General features: G+C 50.4%; 1 protein-coding gene across 1 annotated transcript in view; it reads right to left on the bottom strand.

The window, feature by feature from the left end:
* Nucleotides 1-16,009, bottom strand: part of LOC142007174 (solute carrier organic anion transporter family member 1C1-like) — a 56,940-nt gene that overhangs the window by 33,683 nt on the left and 7,248 nt on the right. The window contains exons 2-4 of the mRNA XM_074983729.1: nt 3,451-3,596; nt 2,244-2,385; nt 2,009-2,141 (exon numbers count right to left, since the gene is read on the bottom strand). Coding sequence (XP_074839830.1) covers nt 2,009-2,141; nt 2,244-2,385; nt 3,451-3,561 — 386 coding nt within the window. The 5' untranslated portion in view covers nt 3,562-3,596. The remainder of the gene's footprint in view (nt 1-2,008; nt 2,142-2,243; nt 2,386-3,450; nt 3,597-16,009) is intronic.

Raw genomic sequence — 16,009 nt, 5'->3', positions numbered from 1 at the left:
GTTCAGTTTGACAACTCACATTTCAGTATCTGGAATGGCTACACATTCAAATAGCTGTATGTTTTTACCTGGAGACTTCATCTGGAGTAGCAAAGAAACAACCTGATGCTAGTAACAGGTAAAGTCCAGGGTTTCCCTATACCAACAGCCACTTTGTTATTTTTAGGGGGATTTAGTAGAGTATAGTGGCATCCTGTACTGAGGTGGAGGGAGCTCCCATGGACTCAGAGGGGGAGGGACCAGTTGCAGAGCCCTGGTGGATGCAGCCAGGCCATGCTCACCCTTCCCACTGGAAATCAGTGGATGGAACAGGAGGTATAAAAGGTGGCTCTGGGAACTCAGTTGAACTGCAACTGTGGAAGGAGCCAAATGCCTCCTGCCTACTTCCGAGCTGTGAGACTGCTGCAGGCTGCTACAGGGCTGAGGACTGGCTGATGCTGTCATAGACACCCACAGACAGGCCCCAGATGAGTTGCTAGGACTGCCACTGACCTTCTTTACAGCTGACTCAGAAGAATCCCTGTACATCCAGAAACACCCTGAGGAATAGATAGGAAATAGCACAAGGGAACTAAACAGCCATCTTGGGGAGAACTGGCCTGTAACAAGGTCAGCATTTTGCAGGAGGGTCCCTGCTGGTTCAGTGGGGGTCCCCTCTTCCACGGTCACATCCTTAGGTGGGGATGTGATGGAACTAGGTTGATGCACATCCTCACTCCTGGGGTGGCAGATCTCCCTTTCCATAGGTCAGAAAGCCCACATCTGCCTAAGTTTGCTGAGTAAGGTCACTAGACTCTGCTTCTGCCTGAGCTCCCCGAATGTGTAGTTGGGTGCTATAACTTTGTTTGAGTTCGCTAGCCTGTGTTTGTGTGCTCTACCCCAACCTATGCCTGGAGGACTTTTTGCTTCACCCTGATAAAGAGCCTGGGCTCTAAAATGTTTGACTGTTGCATGGCCCTGAGAGTGGGACTGAGAACCCAGATTCTGGATCACTACACCCTGACTAAGGATTTAGGTTACTAACTATTTGTTTGCTACTCAGCCTGGAGTACAGCTCTCAGCCACAGACCCTTCACTGCCCAGGTTGGGAGCTAGTGGCACCTAACTGCTCAGACTGCTGACCAGAACTGAAAATCAAGTGGGATTCCACTAATTCCTCAGCTGTGAGCAGAGTCCCACAAAGCAACAAGACAGCATGGCATCCCAAGACCTAGAAGGGTGGGGGACACCTCTAACCCACTGCACAGCCTCTAATGATGAAAGACAATATGGTCTATGGCTCATTGTCACTATCCATCTGGGTATTGCACTTGCATTGTGGGGAAAGATTTATCTTTCAAAGCTGTAGTGAGACCCTGTATTTAATCTATATGCCCCTCAAAGGCCAGTGCCATGCAATTCTCTGAGATCTATGGCCCTCTGCAATTCCACAGGCAGAGCTGAACTTGGGGCCTTTTCTACTCTTTGGTCCACATAGCCCCACTCAGTCTCCCCACTCCGTTTTTCTTTTATGGCATCTCCCCTCTGGCTAGCCCTGTTTGGGAGGTAGCTGGGGGTCGGGGGACAGACAAGCCTCTCCCATTGGCACAGCCTTGCCTATGTCATTCCTTCAGATATGGCAGTTGTGGGGATGGGTTGGCAGTGCCCCATATAGCACCCAGGCATTAGAGTTTTCTGGCAGTGGTGTACGGACGCCATAGAAAAAGAGAACTGGTTCATCAGGATCTGTTGGCTAGTTCTAGATCCAGGTAACAGTCTCTCAACTTAGAGCTCTGACAGCCCCCCATACCAGAGAACCAGAGAGTTCAGAATAGGGCCTTCAGCGAGTTAGCAAGTCAACGAATGCTAAAGTAGACCTTACTGTGCGACTGAAACTATCCCTGTCTTAGGGGGAAACTTTAATTTTGCCAAACCAGTTCTTCAGCTTTTATCTCAAGTGTCCTGAGGAGAACCTGCTTCAGAAGATGGAGTCTAAAGGGCACATATTGTAATAATCAGCCATATTTACCGTCCCATAAGGAAGTGAGGCATCACTGATAAAAATATTCCAAATGACATGATGAGACATCCAACAGCCATTACTCTGGGCCGGTGAACTTTTGGTCCAAGATAGCTCACCAATAGCATCACCATTAAATTACCTGAGGAGATGTATGCAAAGTACCAATGAGAATAGCTGCTTTTAAATAAATTGTCCATTAAAATGCTCATTCTTTTTAACTTACAATGGGAAAGCTACATACCTATCTCAAAGCTGCCGTCAATGAGGCCAACAATTGACGATGGAATTTCAAATTGCCTTTCAATCTGAGTGGCCATACTCTTCATGTAGCTTCCAGAAAATCCTTTGGCAAAAAAGGAGAATGCTAGTGCCCCAAGAAAGATCTGAAGAAAAGGAAATTGAGTGGGTTAAGAACCACCTTTCCTTAGTGACTGGATGACTCAGGGAATAGGCAACAAATACAGGCATTTGACCTGCGTTTTGGGTAAAGCCTCCTTTCATTGTTTTCCTACAGACAACAGGCTTTAAGTTATAATTAGGTTGGTCTTCAAACTCTCACACTTGGCGATGAAAAATGTTCCGTTGGAGCTTCCTTCTGTTTCTATGCGCAATCTATGAAGGTCTGCTGGCCACATGGGGGTATGCATAGAACTTTGCATCTTTGCAACTAGCTGCTTTGTATCCGTGGATAGCGTACTTGCATAGAGCTCTCCCCCTGCCCACCAGAGAGAAGGGTTGGTACCAGGGCAAGCCCCTGCACTACCAGCAGGAAAGCAGGACACAAGAAAATAAGTCCTCAATCTCCCTGGAGGAGGGGCTGAGTGTCAGCCCTGCTCAACCTCCCTTCTGCCCCTCAGTCCCAGCCCCTGACATGGTGAGCGCTGACCTGTGGAGCCCTGGCCCCAGGTCCCTGCTGCCCTTAGCCCCAGTCCCTGCTTTTCTGCTGCCTGACTCTTCCCTACATGACACTGCCCCCTCTGCTCATCTCTGCTCCCTCCCCACTCCATATTTGGTGTGCGGATGGAAGTAAAATCCTGACTGTGGATCACATTAGAAGTTGAGTCTGTCATATGCAGACGGGATGCAGATCCATACCTCTGCGTCTGAGCAGGGCTGTAGTAATGCACTCCCTGTCTGTACTGCAGTCTTCACTAGGATTTCCCATTTAAAACTACTTAAATACAACAATGTAGCCATAGTTATGGTTATTATTACCACTCTTCATATTTCTAATACGTCCATTTCCAAGCTTCAGCCTTATCCAAAACACATTGAAAACTTCCATTGACTTCGTTGGGCTTGAGTTCAGACCATAAAGCAGTAACGTTTCATGAACTTTAATAGTGTGCAATCTGGCACACTAGGAGAAGTGAATATGGAGAGCACATCAAAACACAACTTTCAATAATTTATTTAGGCAATTAAAAGTTGACCCAGGGTCTTTATACCTTTAACTTAGAAAGATAAGTATGCATTATCTTGACAGGAAGTGGCCCAGTACTTCTGTCCAGGAAAGATGGATTGTCTTTAGATTGGTCAGGAATAGTTCTTGTGTCCATGATATTACTCTTCTGGATTGGACATATAATTCTTCCTGTTCGGAAAAATTCAAGTTATTATTTATTTGTATCACATAATATCTTCATCAATTAATTGGGTAAGGGTTTCAAGAGTACATTTATAAAGGTTTTTTGGAAGATACCAAACTGGGAAAGGTTGCAGGTGCTTAGAAGGACAGGGATAACATTCAAAATTACCTGGACAACCTGGAGAAATGCCCTGAAGTAAATAGGATGAAATTCAACAAGGACAGGTGCAAAGTACTCCACTTAGGAAGGAACAATCAGTTGCACACATACAAAATGGGAAATAACTGCCCAAGAAGGTATAATCCAGAAGGCATCAGGGCCGGGGGGATCCTAGTGGATTACAAAATGAATATGACACTGTGTGACATAGTTGCAAAAAAGCAAACATATTTCTGAGATGTCTTAGCAGGAGTGCTGTAAGTAAGACATGAGAAGTAATTTTTCCTCTCCACTCTCTGGTGGTTAGGCCTCAGTTGGAGTACTGTGTCCAGGTCCCAGTGCCACATTTCAGAAAAGATATGAACAAATTAGAGGAAAGTCCAGAAAAGAGGAAGTAAAATTATTAAAGGTCTAGAAAACATGATCTGTGATTTGTTTAGTCTGGAGAATCCAAGACTGAGGTGGGACCTTATAGCAGTTTTCAAGCACATAGAAGGTTGTTACAAGGAGGAGGGTTAAATTGTTCTCATTAACCTCTGAGCACAGAACAAGAACCTGTAGGCTTAAATTGCATCTCGGGCAATTTAGGCTGGATGTTTGGAAAAACATCCCATCTGGCAGATTCGTTAAGCATTGGAATAAATTGCCTTGGGAAGTTATGGAATCTCCATCACTGAAGATTTTTAAGAGCAGATTAGACAAACACCTGTCAGGGATTGTCTAGTTAACACAGCCTTGTCGTGGGAGCAGGGTACTGGACTAGATGTCCTCTTGAAGTCCCTTCCAGTCCTACAGTCGGCAGCACCGAGAGCCTCCACACCCTGGAGTAAGGTGGAAGGGGGGTCCAGCTCCATGATCTGGAAGGGGCAGGGCCAAGTGCAGCAAGGATGGGGCCTAGGGCATTTGGCCTTCAGTGCCACCCAGACTGCAGCGTTGGCCCTCCTGGCTTCACAGCTGTACTCAGCCGCGTTGCTGCAGCAATTCAAAGGGGCCCAGAGCTGCAGATGCCACTACTGTAAAAACAGCAGCAGTGACAGTCAGAACTCCAGAGCTCTGTTGAAATGCTGGGCCTAGGGGCAAATGCCTCTTTGTCCTCCTTCCTTTCCCTCATCACCTCTCCCGCATCAGTGGGTCTGCCTACAATTCTATAGCTCAGTTACTGAAAGCAACCATGGTGATGACATAATCCTGCCATAAGTATACAAGTAAAATACATAATCCTGCCATAAAATGTTTACTAGAGCTGATCAGAGCCATTTCTCGCTACATTCTGTCAAAATTTGAAAGTCCAGAGAAATCAAACTACGAGTTGAATTTCCCTAATCTGGAATTCTCTCATCAGCCAACATCCATAATCTGGCATGATTTTAGTTAGCCGAATGACCACTTATCGTAGGTGTGGCCAAGTTTCCTGTGGTCCCATAAAGTTTGTTCACAGCCACCAGTCCCGGCTGTCAGTGTTCTGTGCTGTTATTTAGCTGTGATTTACCCCTAAATGGCTTCTAAGAGCCCAGTAAGCAGTGGAAGTGTTGGTAGTGCTGCCAGACAGTATTGACTTTCCATGGGCCAGCAAACTCTCTCATCTGGCACTAATCAGGTCCCAAATGTGCTGTATTAGAGAGGTTCAACCCGTACGTTGTGAAACTGGGAAAAATTTAGGAAGACCAAAAATGAGCGGGCCATAAGAAAATATCCTATTTCTACTGTTTTGGAACAAAATGTTTTGATTTTTATATTTGTTTTCTTTTAAATATATATTATATTCTGTATCATGGTATAATAAAAAATAAACACCAATAAAACTGAAAAAAAATTATTTTGTTGACATGAGAGGTTTCAATTGAATCTTTTCACCAACTATGTTCAAAAAGGGTGCGGGGGTGGTGGGGAGAACTATGTACAAAGGGAGGTGTGGGGAGAAGTATGTACAAGGCGGGGGTGGGGGAACCTTAGTCATCTGCCAGGGCGAGGGGATGGGAGCCATGGCGCCCTTGGGGTCCATGACAACTGTTGGTCCTGCGCCCCCTGCGGGACTGGGATGGGGCCTAGACCATAGGGAGTTAGGGGCATGGTGTGGTTGTGGCAACCTCAGCCTCAGTGCAGTGGGCAGAGAAGCCACGCCTGGGACGGGCATGCCCTCCTATACCCTCTGCACCAGTTCCTCCCTTTCAGATAGGCATAGGCAGGATGGGAGCAGGGTTACCAGGGCAGGGGAGGCAGCAGGGGGCCTGCGGGGTGGCTACAGGGGGACCTGGTGGGGGCAGCTGCAAGGACTGTGGGAGGGGCTGTCAGTGGAGCAGGTGCCTGGTCCAGGTAGGTGGTGACGGCCTGGCTGAGGGTATCAAGGGAGCTGGCCATCTGGTCCCAGGCTGCCGCTCCATCAAGAGCCACTCTTGCCGGAGACGGTTCTGCTCCTGCCAAGCAGCTGAGTGTGCCACTGCGAGGTCCTCCGGGCAGGTGTGCTGGCGTGCCCAGCCAGCACGGTGTGTGGTCCTCAGAGTGTCACTCCATCCCCCTTCCCACCTGCAGCAGGGCTCCCTGAGACATTGAGGGGGCTGGGCTGGCTCATGGACATCGAGACTGTAAAGACATAAGGGAAGAGGGAGGCCCCCATCAGTTGATTGACCAGGCCATATAAGGAAGTGACCCCATCCTTGTCAGCCACCCCAACCTGCCAATGGGAGTGGAGGTCCTAGCGCATCCCAGGTGTGGAGGGGTCCATGCATGGGTGGGACATATGCTGGCCTCGGTCGCCCCCCCCCCCGCATGTCACCCCATGCCATGTGCCTGTCCACAGGCTCATGCGCAGAGATACCCACACATGGGCCTCTCCTGGGAATGGGGACCATGGACTTCCCTCCTGTCTCTAGGCTGGGGCTGCTAGCTGTGTGGGCTGCCCTTGCCAGCTGCAATGTAAGGCAGTCTGCCCCATGCCCCGAGGTGTCCGAAACACTCAGGTCCTGCCTAAGGGTGCCTTGAGAAGCTCAAGGGAGGCCCGGGCACAGGTGGCCCAGCTCATGGACTCCCAGGGCAGGGCCATCATGAGGATCCCCCTGCTGCAGCACTCCCCATCACTGTCCCTCTCCTGCTTGGGCTCCAGGCACTGGGTGAGTGGTGCTATTGAGTGCCCCAGGTCTGGCTCCTCTACCTCCTCCTCTGGCTCTGCCATGTCCAGGGCCTCTTCAGGGGGACCTGCCTCCCTCACTCCAAGGAGCTGGTTGAGTTTGTGATAGTAGGGGCAGCTGTCAGGCACTGCCCCTAACCAACTGGCTGCGCCCTTTGCCTTGAAATAGGCCTAACACATCTCCTTACCCTCTGAGCGTACTTGCTGGGGGGTCTGGGAGAGGTGCCCCTGGAGGGTCAGGGTCTGGGTGCGGCAGGCAAAGGCAGCTGTGTTCCACTTGCACCCCTCGGTCTGCAGCAGGATCTTCTCATCCCCCCGCATGGCCAGGAGTTCACAGACCTCAGGCTCCATTGATGGCTGGCTGGCGTGTTGGGAGCCCTGTCACTCAGTGCCCTGGGATCCCTGTGAGTCACAGGGGTCCTGGCTGCTGCCCATGGCTCCAAGGGGTACTTTTATGGTGTTCTGCGGGATGCTGGATGGTGTGCTGCTGCAGGGACATGTGCTTGTGGCTGCCAGCACACTGTCATTTTCCTACACTGGGTTTCTAGGTCCTTGCAGCTTTAAAAATGGCCGGAGCTGACAACCACAGAGCCGTGCTGGAGCTGGCCAGGGCATTTCTGTGCTTCAGGTGGCCGGTGCCATGGAGGACTTGTTATTTCAAAATACTGACCAGTGAAGTGACTATATGTTTCCCTTCTAAATTAATTTCAAAATGAGGCGCTGTTCCCAATACGGAAATGGAGCAATGCTTTCAAAATTTCCGCCTCGTTATTTCAGAATTAATTTAGGAGGGAGCAATCTGGGTGTAGTCACTGTGCTTCAAATTTCGAAATGTCCCTTCCTTTCAAAATTAATTTAGAAATTAAATCCTATTGTGGCCACAGCCTATGTATGTGAATAAAATTACCCATGAGCATAAGCGTTTGCAGGATTAGGCCCAAAATTAGGCAGAAGATTAGAAATGGTGGCAGATATGGAAAGGCCATTGCAAAAACAAAAGGGAGGGCTATCCCATTCATCATACCTCAGTAAAAGATGCCTAAGACTAATTAGAAAAGAGCAGGTATTCAAGAAATATTTTTCACAAAATGTTTCACGTAATACTTTTATGCCTATTTTAATGTTCCTGCAAAGAAAGATGTTTAAAGCCTCACAAGACAGGTGTAGTGATAACCAATGCTTTTTTTTGTTCAAAATAAAAAAAGAGCCATTACTCAGCTGGCTTCCTATCTCCCACCCCCAACCAATCCATGGCTGAGGCTGCTGAGGTGCTGGTACTCAGTAGTGGCACACACAAAAAAAATGCACTGATGAGAATTATGAAGAATGGATGTCTGTGAACTGGAGGGGGCTAGGACTCGGCATTGCAGAAAGCCCTTGAAGAAGACCAGACCCATTTTCAAAAGTGTCTGCAAATTACCTGGAAGTGCTTATCTGCCTGCTCTACCCACCAGCAGCTCATTGATATATGGAAAAGACTTGCTAGTGTAAGCCAATGGCACCTGTACACTCAAGATCCCATAAGGGAGGGGTGAGCAAATTTAGGGGTGAAATTCCACAAGGGAGACGCAGCATGATCAGCTGCTGGGTCTCAGGCTCATTCATCTCTTTAAAACTGTTGAAGTATGTTACTATTTTTATGTCTGTGTGTTCATATTTATATACCCATTAGTCAAGTTTTCACATTCTACAGACTTATTTGCTTACATGTGCCGAAAGTTTTTTTTTTTTTTTATATGAACATAACTGAAATTTCCATCAGTTTGAATTACGTTAGACAGGCTGGGAAGGCCCTGTTAATTGCAGGGGTGAAAAGTGGAGGCTGACATAAAAAGTTTGCCCACCCCTGCTATAAGGGACAGTTAAGGACCTTTCCAGAGAGGCACTCAGCATTCCAACACACACACACACAAACATCACAGCTGACTCTGCTGAGGTATTGGGCATGGAAGATTCTGCATAGATCTCCGAGGAGGTTCGACACATTGTAATGCCATTGAGGATAAGAAGTCAAAGAAAGATACAAGAGGAAGTCGTGGGCAGTAGGTGAAGCTACTGTTTGGGGAGGCAAGCTCTCCAGCCTTTGGTCCTGCCCATACTCCACCCCTGCTATGCCACGATCTCTTCCCCCGCCCACTGTCCCACTCCCTTCCCATTGCCCCCCTCTTCTCGCCCATTCCATCCAAATCCCTGAATCCAAATGTAGCGAATGACATTTGGAAAAAACACTTTTCTAAAACTTCTTTATAAAGCAAATGTAGCATGTTTGCCACGTGGCACTGCATGACAGATTGTGCAGACTAAAAACTCTAAATTTGGGAATAAGAAATGTCAGTTCCAGGTTTTTTGATATAACCTGAAGTTTTCCAGAGATTTACGTGCAAAAGACTCTGCAGTAAGGGCAAGTCAGTTGTCCAGATGACTACAATATTAAGTATTATGGAATACATAATACCTAATGCAGCCCTTCTCTGTTTTACATTTTCATCTATATGTCTAAGATCATTTTATATTTAAAATATACTCTAAGTTCCTCATAAATTAATCATTCCAGATTACTACATATTCAAACTCATTGAAACAAAGGTATTTTAAGTTAATCGGAGAAGTTTAGTGTCCTCATAACAAAGTTCATGGCTTTTAGAAAATGGAAACACTTGAGGTGCGTCTACATGTGCAAAAAATTTCGAAAAAAGAGGCCCTTTTTCGAAAGAGCGGGAGGAGCGTCTACCCACATACCCGTCTTTTGAAAGAAATCAAAAGTAAGGGGCTCAGAAACTGAAATCCAAACCCCGATCCCGTATCAGGAAGGTCTCTCCCTTTCGAAATAATAAATCGAAAGAGTACACGTGTAGACGCTCCACAGCCCACTCTTTCGAAATACAGGTCCCTGCGTTCGGCTGCCTTAAAGCCGCACGCACACAGAAAACCCATGGCAGGAAGCTGAGAGTGTGCTATGAGCAGCATGCACATGAGCTCCAGCTGCATGCTCCAGCCATAGCCAGCAGCCAGACCCCTCACGAGCCCCATGGCCTCCCCCACTCCGAGCCCTCTCCAGCCTCCCAGGGGGAGAAAAAAAAACGAGCCCCCTCCTGGACGGAGCGGGAGCTCCGGGACCTCCTTGGCCTCTGGCAGGACAAGGAGGTCCTCCGCCACATGGGGGTTAAGCGGCGGAATGCCGCAGCCTTTGGCCGCCTGGCAACAGGCCTCCGCAGCAGGGACCACCCGGAGCGTACCCCAGACCAGGTACACTCCAAGGCAGAGGAGCTGTGGCAGGGATATGCCCAGGCCAGGGACCAAGCCAGACTCTCCAGGGCAGGTCCAGTGACCTGCCCCTTCTACCAGGAGCTCTGGAGCCTCCTGGGGCCCCAGGAGAGTTCCTCCCCGGTGGCCTTCCTGGACACCTCCGGGGAGGAGCTGCAGGTGGAGGAGGTGGAGGAGCAGCCCGCATCAGGGACGCAGGGGGGCGAGGGGACCACGGATTGGTCAAGCAAGGAGGGGGAGCTGACCATCCTCATCCCCTCCCACTCCTCCAGCCGGGCGACTGAGGGCTGGACATCCCTGGACATCACCTAGGGACCCTCCAGTACGTACAGGGAGGGTCGCACACCTACTCCAAGGGTGGGGGCAACGAAAGGGCTAGGTGCCCGCACATGGGACCGGTGGCCCCGGACTGTACACAGGCCAGCCCCCACATGGGATGCCTCCTGGCCCCCCTGGAGACTCCTCCTGCTGGCCCTGCCCCTGCCACCCCCAGTGAGCCTGCCCCCCCTGCCTCCCCCGAGCCTGCCCCCTCTGCCCCCACCAGGCCCACCAGCCAGCAATATTTGCCGGTGGTACCAGCAACCGCCCCACCACCACCGGGGACCCCACACCCGGGGGGCAGGGGCTCCAGGGGCCGACGGGGTTCACGGCCCACCACCCCTGCCCAACAATGAGCATCTCGCCCCCCCGCCTCCAAGTTGGTTCCCTCCACCCCCCCTCCAAGTTGGTTCCCCCAACCCCCTCCGAGTTAGAGCCCCCCTGCACGTATTATTCCAAACACCCAAGTTATATAAACGTTTCTTTATTATTCACCACTCCATGCTGTGCTCCTCAGTGGCTGGTGGGTGGTGGATGTGCGGGTGTGGTGCTGGTGGGGCTGGGGGTGGCAGGGATGTTGGGTGACCGATGTGCATGGGATGTGGGCGTGCGCGCTGGTCAGAGGTGGCCATCGGCAAAGGCCTGCCTGAGGGCCTTCCGGATGCGGTGGCCATCCTGGTGGGCCTGGCGGATGGGAGCAGTGCCCGGCTGCTCACAGACAGCGCCAGCCAGAGGGCCCCCCCGCCGGGGACATAGGCATCCCCCTTTCCCTCAACAATGTTGTGGAGGACGCAACAGGCACCCACCACCTGGGGCATGTTGGGGACCCCGACCTCCAGCCGGGTGAGGAGACACTTCCAGCGCCCCTTTAGACGCCTGAAGGCCTGCTCCACCACGTTGCAGGTGTGGTTGAGGCATTCATTGAACACCTCTCGGGTGGGGTCGAGGTGCCTGTGTAGGCCCTCATGAGCCAAGGCTGCAGGGGGTACGCTGCATCTGCCACCATACAGAGTGGCATGGTGGTGTCCTCCACCATGAGGATCTCCCTCTGGGGGACAAAGGTGCCGGCCTGCATGTGGCGGCAGAGGCTGGAGTTCTGGAAGACCCGGGCATTGTGGGTGCGGCTGGCCCAGCCCACATAGAGGTCGGAGAACCAGCTCCTCGCGTCCACTATGGCCTGCAGCACCACCAAATGTTAGCCCTTTCAGTTGATGTACTGGCCACCACTGTGTGGTGGGGCATGGATGGGGATATGTGTGCTGGCCAAAGCGCTGATGAACTTCGGGAAGCCCAGGTCCTGGAAGCTGGCAATGGTGTTGTTCACATCCCCTAGGCAGACGACCCTATGGAGCAGCATCGCGTTGATGGCCCTGATGACCTGCAGAGGGGGAAGGGGGACACGTGTTCTAATGTGGGTGTGGCAGCCGTGGCCCTCCGCCTCAGGCCCATTTTACCCCGCTCCCATCCGGCCCCTGGCCCATGCAGCCCCTGCCCCCTCCCATCCAGTCCCTGCCCCATCCAGACCATTGCAGGGGAGGGTTCCCCTTGCCCCAACCCCCCCGCCCCCCCAGCCCCCTTTACCTCCATAAGGACAGCCCCGTCGGTGGCCTTGCCCACCCCGAACTGCTGTCCCACGGAGCGATAGGAGTCCAGAGTGGCCAGCTTCCAGATGGTGACTGTGACCTGTTTCTCCAAGGTGAGGGCTGGCCGCATGCAGGTGTCGTGGTGCCGGTGTGCGGGGGTGAGCCAGCGGCAGATCTCGTCGAATGTCTGCTTTGACATGTGGAAGTTCCACAGCCACCTTTCCTCGCCCCACTCCCCCAGCACCAGGCGCTCCCACCAGTCAGTGCTGCTGGGGTGGGTCCAAAGGCATCGGGGCACCGGGGGGGGGGGAGCCCCACAGCCCCAGGGGGACCTTGCAGCCACCCGATGAGCTGGGGTGCAGCTACGGTGAGGGTGCACAGCGCTGCCAGCAGGGCGTCCGCCTAGAGGAGCTGTCGCTGGGCTTCCATGGGCACGAGCGGGCTCTGCCGGGCAGGAACAGGCTGGGCAGCACTCGGCTCGTGTGGAGGGGAGGGCGGAAGGAGAGGCCCTTTAAAGGAGGCGGCTGGCTGTGGCCCCAGAAGGGCTTGTCGGCCATGGGACCCCGTCTGTGGCGTTTCCTGCCTCCCTTCTTTCGAAAGAGGGCTTGGAGCCGTGAAGACGAGGGCGGCTCTTCGAAAGAGCGGATCGGAACGCTGACCTGAAAAATGGCGGCAGGTGCTCTCTTTCCATGGCCACTTTTTTGAAAGCTGAACTTTGATTTTTGCCCTTTCGAAAGGGCGCTTATGTGTAGACGCAGCTTTGGGAATTTATTTTGTGTGATTTACATAACACGACATGCTTATGACATGTCATTAACATGTTAAAATGTGTTTCCAAAAATTGTAGGCATACCAAAGGATTTTATAGCTTAGTGAGGTGTTGATTTTGGTGGCGGTTTCTCTGAAAACTAGTTCATCAAATAGCCAGAAGTAAAAGGGAAACTCATTTGTCCAGGTAGCCGGGAGAAAAAAGTACGTTGTCCATTTCAGGGCTCTCTTCAACAGGGAGAGTGAAAAAGGAGTATGGATGGATAGAAAGGACAGGGACACTTTGGAAACAAGTTTTGTATTATAGTAATTAAAATTTTAAAAACTAATTTAGGTCAGGGTGGTATTTTGAAGAATGTATTTATAAAACTATGTCTGCAGTGCCAGCATTTACAGCTGAAACAGAATTTTCAGCTTGTGCATCTAAACATCTATGCAAGGTATTGTTGGGCATTTTTACGGGAACGGTGCTCAAACATCCAATCTGCTCTGTTTGATGTTAATCACTTTGGCCATGTGTGCATGTTCTCTTTGGACAGCGGTGTAAACTCCACATTTAACCAACAGTGGAGGCCTCAGAGAGCCCCCAAGAACCACAAATCAAGCGAGGTACAAAGGCATTGGGACCAGATTTTATTGTTGTTGACATATGGTCTCCAACCTCTCAGGCACCTGGATTAGGTATCTACGGTTTTATACTGGTGCATGCATACACCGCAGCAATGGCCGCCGTATATTTTCAGGGGGCCACAGTGCCCCAATACTGTCCCCTACACCAGGCAATACATTCAGTGTGACACAAACAGGTTACATGTACATTATGTATCCCAGGGACAACCCCTTCATTGTAATAAGTCAACCCCTTGATGTGACTAGATGTACCCACTAACTTGGGGATAGTGGTAGTACCATCAAAACAACACTATCCATTATGCTTGTCATTATGATCAGTTCCTGTTGTGGGAACAGCAGTGACCTGTATGTCTAAAAAAGCTTGTTACACCTCCCTGCTCCCTGCTCACTGAATGCCTGGGATATGGCTCCCTCCACCCTCCCCTGGAATGTGTCTTGTGATGAATGGACTGTCTGAGCAGCTGGGAGATCAGCAGAGCTCCCAGGTAGACAAAGTCTCTGGGACCCTGATCAGGCAGGAATCACATGCCCCATGCATGGACACTACCTGAGGTGGGGTTTAACCAACCAGACATGGCCAAGTCATAGCTAGCCACAGACCAGAAGGAGCCAGATGCTCTGGAGCATGCTCACAAGATTGCACATCCCAGGAAGGCCCTTCGCCCGGACTGCCTGACCAGTGGTCCACCACGTTGCAGTCCATCATGCCTCGGGAAGACATCTCTAGTGCTGTGCCTGTCCTGGGAGAATGCTGGCATCTCCAGTGCCTGGCAGCGTGAGTATGAATGTGAGAGTTTGAAAGTGACCCCCTTGCCCCTTTTCTTGAGCTTAGCATGAGTGTAATAAACATGCTGCTTTCTGCCAACTCTGGTGGTCGTTAATCCTCCCTAAGATTAGTAGCTGGCCCAGTTTTGCTTAACAGTTCCTGAACTTGGGTCGGAGTGTATCTGGTGCTAAGCTGTTGTCTATGGCAAGGATAGGGGGAGTGCATGGTTCCCAGTAGGATGTGTTTATGTATGTGTGAGTGCATGACGCTGGGTGTTTTATGTATTTTCAGGCTCTGTTACTTACCAGCCCTGTCTCTTTCGGCATTCCTGCGAGAAGAATCTACCTCGTTCACTACTTTTGCTCAACCCTATGTTGTTCCAGCTTGAGGCCTTTAGCTTTGCTGTATATTAAAAAAAAGCATTTACTGTTGCTTAGGTCTTTAGCTTTATTGTCAGGCCCTCTTATTACTACGTTGCTCCACTTTTTGTCTTTTTATGGGGAGGATGTGTACCCATCATCCGGGAAAAGCCTAATACATAGACTGAAGGTGACCTAGTGGGCTAAACACTGTTATGTGGTCACCTTTGTTTCCCAGTCCACACACTGATGCCCCAGCTGTCCCAAAGCCTACACAGTCCTTTGTATGACTGATGGACAGATTTTATTTGCCAATTTTATTAGTCCCTTATGGTAGGCCTGGGAATGTTAGGCCCGGGACCATAAGTGCTATGTGGGGTAAACATGTTTGATAACACAGATGGCTTTGGCCATTGTGTGTCTTTGAGGACTAGAGCTTTAGTCGTGGATATATGTGCTCATAAATGCTTATAACTGGGTACATTAAGCCTATCTAAATCATTGGAATAAATGTATAGGTAATATGAGATAAGGTAATATGAGATAATGTATGACATAATATGAGATAATGTATAGAGAAAATAATCGCTTTCAGGCTCTCTCCACTGTTTCTGCAGTGGTGAATGCTTTGGAAGGAGCCTCACGGGTTAAAAATTGGAAGGGAACTGCTTCTACTGCAAGAGATGGGCTGTGTAGTCCTAGGGGTGGGGTTCAATGACCACCACCCCCATAAGAAAAAGACGGGTGGTGGTGGTTGGGGACTCCCTCCTAAGAGGGACTGAACCATCCATCTGCAGACTGGACCTGGAATCTCGTGAGGTGTGCTGTTTACCGGGAGCTCGAATTCAGGATGTGACTGAGAGCCTTACAAAACTGCTCAAGCCTTCAAAATACTACCCCTTCCTACTTCTGCATGTCGGAACTAATGATACGGCCAAGAATGACCTTGAGCAGGTTACTGAGGATTATGGGGCGCTGGGAAGAAGGGTTAAAGAGTTTGGAGTGCAAGTGGTGTTCTCGACCATCCTTCCTGTCAAAGGGAAAGGGCTAGGTAGGGACCATCAAATTGAGGAAGTAAATGCATGGTTATGCAGGTGGTGTCGGGGACAGGCTTTGGATTCTTTGATCATGAGATGCTGTTCCGGGCACAAGGATTACTGGGAAGAGATGGGGTCCACCTAACCAAGAGAGGAAGGAGCATTTTCGCAAGTAGTTTTGCAAACTTAGTGAGGAGAGCTTTAAACTAGGTTCGCTGGGGGATGGTGACCAAAACCCGGAGGGGAGAAAGGAACTTGGAGACCAGGAAGAAATGCAAAGAGGAATGTACAACAGACATGGACCCCTGGTTTGAGTAGAGAGGGCAGGGAGATCGACTGGTTATCTAAGGTGTTTGTACACCAATGCCAGAAGCCTGGGTAACAAGCAGGAGGAATTAGAAGCCTTG

The sequence above is a fragment of the Carettochelys insculpta genome, chromosome 1 (assembly GCF_033958435.1).
Source record: "Carettochelys insculpta isolate YL-2023 chromosome 1, ASM3395843v1, whole genome shotgun sequence".
Classification (NCBI taxonomy): Eukaryota; Metazoa; Chordata; order Testudines; family Carettochelyidae; genus Carettochelys; species Carettochelys insculpta.
Note: the sequence above shows the minus strand (reverse complement) of the source record. Positions and strands in the feature narration are given on the sequence as shown.